We start from the raw sequence: 8,047 nt of genomic DNA on the forward strand, positions 1-8,047 counted from the left end.
TTTCCTACAATCGCTTCTCAGGAGTGTATGAAAACAGCCGCGACTGGCGGCTTAACGTGCTCTCCGAGGCAGAGTGTGGAGACAAGAGAAAGAAATATACAAATATGTGGATATTTGTATTTATTTATTTCTATATTTCCCGAGCAGGAATCGAACCCGCAAACCGTCGGTGGTTTGGGCGACTACTGACACCGCTATAAATACACCAGGGCGGTTTACCTCTTTAAAATCATTTAAAGATTTTGATCTCTATTGACATGCTCTTATAGGTCGTACAAATATAAATAATAGGTATATGTAAATAGGTAGACATAGGTATTATGTTGTTAATAGGCGACCTATCAAAACTCTACAAATATTTGCGCGTCAACCACATACATTTACCTACATACTATCTTTTATATTCCTATGAGGAAAAGGAAGTTAGGAATAGATTTATAAACTTCGTTTTACTTACGCTTATTTCAATAAAAGTGCTTAAACTATTCAAAATAAATAAAAAATAGATATATATATATATTCTAAAGCTGTGCATGGGTATACTCGTAGGATTAAATCACTGAGTTGCTTAGATTTATTACTTGTTTCTTCATCGAAAGTATTGTTAACAATTGTCTCAGGAGCAGAAAATACAAATATGGAACTACAAAATGAATTACCTAAAAGTTGGACAAGGACCTCAACATGTGTTCTACGCAGGCGGCATATTTAGCTCGATATGGAATGACTTCGAAAAACAAATTAAAGGATTAGACCTTGACAAATTCAGTTTAGCTACATGGGATCCCCCAGGACATGGAAAGAGTATCGCTCTAGATGACGATGAGACTATTAATACATTTTCTAGAGATGCAGATATTGCATATGAGCTTATGAAGGTTAGTACCTATAACTGTTAATCAAATTTTATAAAAATATAAATTAGCAAAAATGGCTCTAGCTGTTCTCACATTTTTCTCTTAGCCAGTTACGTTTCGTATATAATGGTATAAGGCACAGAACAGGCCTTTTGCTAAAGAAGTTTTAGTTCTGTTTTAATCTATATCTTATCGGTAAGTTTTTAATTAGGAAAACATTCTGGGTTTGGATTCGTGTGTCGTGTAGATGCCTAAATACCGACGGTTTACGGGTTCGTTTCCTGCTCGGGATGGATATTTGTATTTAAACGAATATTTCCTTCAGTTTGGGATGTCTGTCTTTATGGGTGTCCCCACGCCGTGCCGCGGAGGGCACGTTAAGCCGTCGGTCCCGGTTGTTATCTTATAAACCAGATAGTGATTCTTACCTATAGTCGGGACTATATCCGTCAACCCGCACTAAAGTAGCGAGATGAATTCATTTTCGATCTTTCTCCTACATAGACAAAGAGGCCTATGCCCAGCAGTGGGATGTAACAGGCTGAATAGTATCGTATCGTAAGTAAACATTAATGTCTAAAATTATTTATCTATTATTCTTCTTATGCTGAAGTAAGAGAGCCCTAATATCTTGTACGAGTTATATTCCATTCTAGTGCTTTTTTATCTCATACTGTCATGAATTACGTCATATTATTTATACCGTTGTATTTGTCAACTATGCATAATAAACAATTATTCACACCATTAATCCAATCAATCAATTGATTTCACTTACAAGCATTTTATGAAGTAAAACAAACATCGATATTTATACAATTTATTGTCTGAGATAATTTCAGTAACACTGTACAAGTAGTTACTGTGTACGTTTGTCACCGCCCTGGTGTAGTGACTAGTGGTGCGTGTGCCTAAATACCGGCTGCTGCGGGTTCGATTACCGCTCGGTATGGATGTTTGTCTCGTATGGTTGTAATACTCCTTTCCGGTGTGGGTGTCTGTTCCTGTGTGTCTCCCCACGTTGCGTTGCCTCGGAAAGCACGTTAAGCTGACGGTCCTGGTTGTTATCATATACTCTTGAATAACGATCGTTACTCATAGTAAGGATGTATTATCCGGCTCCGATCCTTCTCCTACAAGGAGAAAGCCTTTGCCCAGTAGCGGATGTCACAGACTGAATCGTAATCGTGATAGTTTTTTATGAAGATATTAAAAACCGGAAGAGACAAATTTAATTTACGTTACGGACTTAGTTGGAAAGGAATTAAATTGATTCGAATCCTCAATAGAACTATCTGCCAAAAGATTCTATCAACCTATATGAAAATCTAGATGGGTAGATGAACAAATAACTAATAACTACATACATAAAATATTCATACATCAAAACAAAAAATAAACACGCGCAATGCTAAATTTTGGGAACATTTATTTAAACATAAAAAATAAAATAACAATTCCATGATAGTCAAAAATTACATACATAGAGTAAATTTTTTCTTGTTGTATATTTTTTTTCCATCATTTAAAAAATTATATGTATCAACTTAGTATTGAATAAAGTGATGAAATTTACTATAGTTATATAACAACACTAAACATGTCTTAAACTAAAGGCCTAACCAATACAATACATCAGTGGCGTAGCGTGGGTGGTGCCATGGCTTTGGACGGCACACTAAAGGAGACGGCAAAATCACTACGATTTTTTTCAATTTACAAATAAACATATAATCGCGCCCGCAATGTAACACATAAAAATTCAGTAAAATTGAGAACCTACTCCTTTATTCAAGTCGATAAAAGAAGATAATAAAAATTATGATTGCAATTAGTGTCCATTTGGAAAAAAAAATGAAATTAATTGGTAGGGGCGGCAAAAAACTACGCTACGCCACTACAATACATTTCTTATGTTACGCTATAAAACTATAGGTCAACTTTCTTAAAAAAATTTGAGCACATGAGAATTGAAAATTAGTAATTTGCATTAGGCTTGTAACAAAAACTCTTGCACCCTCTTGTTAAAGTCTGCGGAGTAACGCATGTGAATGTGATGCTTCCCTTCCGGATATAGATGAATTCTGTGAACAAAAGCAAAACATGAACAGATAATTTTAGAGGGTGGGTACTGAATACTAAATACTAATTAGTAAACAGGATCCTAAGTAATTGATTACTAAATATTTAATGTCTTTTACTACAGGTAACGTTTTAGCAGTTAGTCTACGCAGGGCCCGGGTTCAATTTGTATCGTGGCACCCGTCGAAAAAAAGGCTATTATTTATTTAAGGCTAACGAAATTCTGAAACAAAAATCTTTCGATTGTTTTTTTGCGTTTCTATATCGATAATTTGAGCCTTTGCATATGGCACTGGTCGCTTCTTAATACCCGCCGTGGAGGTGCACCGCACCCTGCACTATATATGGATAAGGATGAAGATTCCTATATCAGTTATCAGTATTGCTATAATAGTTACCTCGATCCACTTATATGTGTGTGCAAGTGTGAGACATGCACACAATCAACGAGCGGATCCTTCTCTCCGTACAAAATGTACGTTGGACACTGAATATTTTTCAAGAGATGGGAACAAATGTTGCCTTGTTTTGTATTGTATATTGTGACCATGGCGTCAACCCAGCTCGCCCAGTATGTAGCGAGTCTCTCTTTACCGTAAACCTCTATTAGCGGTTCTAATGCTCTTCTAGACCAATTGTTGATATCTCTTATTTCTGAAAATAAATTATGGGTAATTATAATTATTTAACTTTAAAATTTCGAGGGCATAGACTTGTAAGTCTATAATTACAGAAATTTGCAAAAAAAGTGGATAGGTTTAAGAAGTTAGAACACAATTGTGATAATGAGAATGTGATTTTGGGAAAATACACTCTTATGTTATTCTATCATCAGACAATGAAGTAATAACTGAATCAATTGTCTTAATAAAATTTAATACTAATTTGGAGAATAGTAGGCAGTACTAACGTAATGGAATAAGTTCATTGAAACATTCCATTACCAAGAGAATAACTCTAATTCAACAAAGCCTAAAAGCCTAAGCTTGAACAAAAAATGGTACATGAAAATGGATGAAAATAAATGTAACCGTTTTTGAATATTTTATCATAAAATTTTCATTTATCTCAACTCATGTGTGTTGCCCATAGTCACCACGCTGGGCAGGGGGGTTGGTGACCGCAGGTCTGGCTTTGTCGCACCGAAGACGCTGCTGCCCATCCTCGGCCTGTGTATTTCAAAGCCAGCAGTTGGATGGTTATCCTGCCATCGGTTGGCTTTTTAAGTTCCAAGGTGGTAGTGGAACTGTGTTATCCCTTAGTCGCCTCTTACGACACCCACAGGAAGAGAGGGGGTGGCTATATTCTTTACTACCGTAGCCAGACACGAATTTATCATAAAAGAATTAAATCCCTCATATAAAGTTTACAGAGAGTCTACTTATCACAAAAACGATCAGGGCCTTCTAGTAAAGCTAACAAATAAAAAATTTGACTGGGAAAAAATATATAAAGGGAATAAATACCACAAAATCATATTTTTCATAGCATAAGATAATTTATTATATATATATTATTTTTTCACCATGAAACTACAATATATTTGTTAGTCTATTTGCAACCTGTAAATCCAAAATGAGTAGTTTTATCAGTAGGTGATAAAGCCTATCAGTGACCTAGTATGTGAGATAAACTCTATTAAACTATATTTTATACTAACTTTTGTAAGATTCTACTTCACTCGGTAGAATGAAGGAGTTGGCACCCCATACAACTAATTTGTTGACAGTATCTGGATATTTTCCAGCAAGAATAAGACTTGTTATTCCTCCATCGCTGAAGCCCAGAACTGAGAATTTTGGTATTTGTAATTCCTTAATAAAAACAAAAGAATAAATAACAATATTTATAAAAGAAATTAAGAAAAGAGCTGCAATTATATTTCGCTGTGTACAGTGATGACGAATCATCATCATAAGATGGACTACATGGATGTGTTATGAATACAACTATATCTCTGGAATATATCACATCTATTTTAATAGTCTCAAGTTTATCGACATCATTAATCATAATAAACTTATTATTTATGTTAGTTTCTTTAATGCAGCTGGTCGATTTAAAATTTTAATGATTTTTTTTCAAGAAAATTTTGATGTAAAACAACACAAAGATCGCTTTTAATTTTACACAAGCTTTATAAGAGTAAAGACATTCTAGATGGTTTTACTCTCATTTATTTACTGTCTTACTTGTTTAGAAATTTTATAGATTATACCTTTATCAACAAAACAGTAAATATTGTACCTGCATCATTTGATGAGCAACATCAGCATCTTTTTCGAGGAAGTCGACTGTAAATTCCTTCACTGGTGGATAACTTTTGCCATAGCCTGGAGGATCCCAGACTATTAAGCTAAATTTATCATGCATAAAGCCTTCAATTTGCGGCTTAAACTCTGTCCAAATAGTACCAAGTGCACCTGGTGCACAGAAAACCTTGTGAGGTCCATAACCAACAGTTAAGTAGTTAATTTCACGATTGCCAATTTTTATTTTGTTTTCCTGGAAATTTTCACATATTTAATCTAATTTTATGTGCAGAAATTCCTCAGTGTAAATAAAAAACTTGTAAATATTACCTTTGGTAATGTTTTAGTAGCGAAAAATGCACGAGAAATACGTAAACATTTTGAAGATACTGCTTTTCTTATTGTGAACATTTTATTTACTTACTGAAAACAACGGAGTTAATTATTCTTTTCACATGTTACCGATTTAGGTAAATATATTGATCAAATATTATTTAAAACGTAATTAAGTTTCAATATACTTATTCCTACTATTTTTGATTATAAAAATATTCTTATTTTCTTAATAGTCATTTATAATATGTAATAAACAAAAAAAAGAAAAACAATCAACAATGTCACAGATTACAGTTATCCTTATCACAAAATATACTCTTTGATAACATTGAGGTAAGAAATTTTTGTTATCATTGCAGAATAATAGGCCCGTTTTGACATTAATCGATTCAAGTTTGTACAAGTATTTGATCGATTTGATAATATTAATTTAAAAAAGTTTTAATATTTTTTTAATTTTTAAAAAGTTTTAAAAAATTAAAAACATATTACAAATATTAAAAAAATAGTATTTTGAGTTTTCATTTTGCCCGCTAAAATAAATCTCATGCCTATTAAAATCATTTAGTTTTTGCTTTGAATTTTTTTTTTAATTTAAATAAATTAACTACTTGAACAGTTTATTATTATCCGTCAATCTCTATTATATTCAGCTTCAATTTCACTTAAGGGGAGGGGGGGGCAGGCATATACTTACCTAGGGGGGGGGGGGGGTCTAAACTGATCGAAAAATAGCTGTAGTAATGTAAAGTGTAATGGATTAAAATTCTGATTAGAAAATTTAGCGTAAGCTTTAGTATTGTAGGTAAATTGAAATGATACAATGGTTAAAAAGATCAGTTTGTTTTCTGTCCTCGGAAGTAGGTTGTTAACAGGGTGTACCCCTTGGGCTTGCAATTTTTAGTTTGGCTATAAATTCGATAATTAAAAATTTAAATTCTAAATTCAACGTCGGGTATTTGGACGACGGAACCCTAGGAGGTGATGTGGATACTGTGTTTTCGGACCTTTTTTTAATCAAAAATAAACTTGAAGCCATTGGTTTGGAACTTAATTTTAGCAAATGCGAACTTTTTATAAATAACTGTGACCTAAATTTAAATAATGTAAAACAAAAATTTAATATTCTGGCTCCAAATATTAAAATCGTTAACAGTAATTCCCTTTACCTTTTAGGTTCTTCAATTTTTGATGAATCTGTGGCTACCTACCACATCGAACTATTATTACTTAAGTAGTAATAGTAATTCAATGAGGCTTCAAGATAACTTACCTTAAAAATACCTTCACCGTTCATAACCTTAACCATTACCATTACCAAGATACATTGACGTGTTCGTGAAACAGAAAGCACATAGCTCTGAAAAGAGCTGTTTTGTTCGTGAAACAAGATTGTTAGCTCTGAAAAGAACTGTTGGAAAATAGCACAGCACACCATGCAAGCGGATGCACCAGCAATCACATGCACAGATCTTCACAGAAGTCTTCAAGCAAACTTGCACTTATTCTTCATGTATATCTTCACGAAGCGCAATCACGCCGCCGCCGAGTGGGGTACACGTCGGAGATCCGTTCGCCGCGCCGATCGCCGCCGAAAAGAGCGAGCCGCGGGAACGTGTTCTATTTATAGATATCGCTCCGCGCTACCGTGCCTCCGACTCGCGACGAAGCGCATGAGTAATCGACAGCGGCACGCGCGGAGAAAGAGATAGCCACGTGCGGAAAAGAGACGCAAGGCTTAGTTAATAAAGATCTCTGATTGGTCATAAAAACTTATCGACTATTGTTATACTTACTTTATTATTATTATTTTATATAAATATTACCATTTTTTACGTAAATATATCCACAAGAACTCGAGCACGAGTTCCAAGCCCAGCCCCGCTTCCGCCGAATCCCAGCCGGCAAAAACTACCGTCCCCTCTGCTCCTCCCACGGAGCAAACAGTCCCGCGGGCGGAAAAGCACACCCCCGCATCCATTCAAAAGACCCTTCAGGTCAATAACCCGTTGGGAGCCTGGGCTAGACCGTTGTCCAACGGCATCCCTACAGTCACCACTTCTCCGGCATTAAAGCCGGAAACAGTTACGAAAAGCCAATTGCTAGGCATGAAGGCTTATTTAGACAGTGTCAGGGCTAATCTTGACAGCATGGCGGCGCTCATAGAGCAATCCCTTTGTAGTTTTTAATGGCTACAAACGCTAGGAACAAACCGCGATCGCTCAGCGTTGTTACTTTCAACGCAAACGGCCTTATCCGGCAAATTGACTTAGTACGTCAATTTCTGAGGGACCACCCCGTCGACGTCATGTTAGTGCAGGAAACCTTCCTCAAGCCGTCAATTAGAAGTCCTAGGATATCTAATTATCGGCTCGTTAGGAATGATAGGGACTCCGCCCGCGGAGGCACTATCATTTACTATAAGTCTTCCTTGCACTGCATTCCGCTCGACCCACCCACGCTTCTCAACATCGAGGTTTCAATGTGTCGAGTCAGTTTGACGGGCCATCAGCCCATAAC

At 35.6% G+C, this 8,047-nt stretch overlaps 1 protein-coding gene across 1 annotated transcript; it reads right to left on the bottom strand.

The window, feature by feature from the left end:
* Nucleotides 1–2,749: 2,749 nt before the first annotated feature.
* On the bottom strand, nt 2,750–5,734 carry LOC123657748 (valacyclovir hydrolase). Its single transcript, XM_045593262.1, has 6 exons — nt 5,713–5,734; nt 5,522–5,614; nt 5,187–5,444; nt 4,600–4,753; nt 3,338–3,593; nt 2,750–2,941 (listed from the first exon to the last, which is right to left on the bottom strand). Exons 2-6 carry the CDS (start codon nt 5,600–5,602, stop codon nt 2,848–2,850), a joined length of 843 nt encoding a protein of 280 aa, XP_045449218.1. The 5' UTR covers nt 5,603–5,614; nt 5,713–5,734; the 3' UTR covers nt 2,750–2,847.
* Nucleotides 5,735–8,047: the final 2,313 nt, after the last annotated feature.

Source organism: Melitaea cinxia, chromosome 11 (assembly GCF_905220565.1).
Source record: "Melitaea cinxia chromosome 11, ilMelCinx1.1, whole genome shotgun sequence".
Taxonomy (NCBI): domain Eukaryota; kingdom Metazoa; phylum Arthropoda; class Insecta; order Lepidoptera; family Nymphalidae; genus Melitaea; species Melitaea cinxia.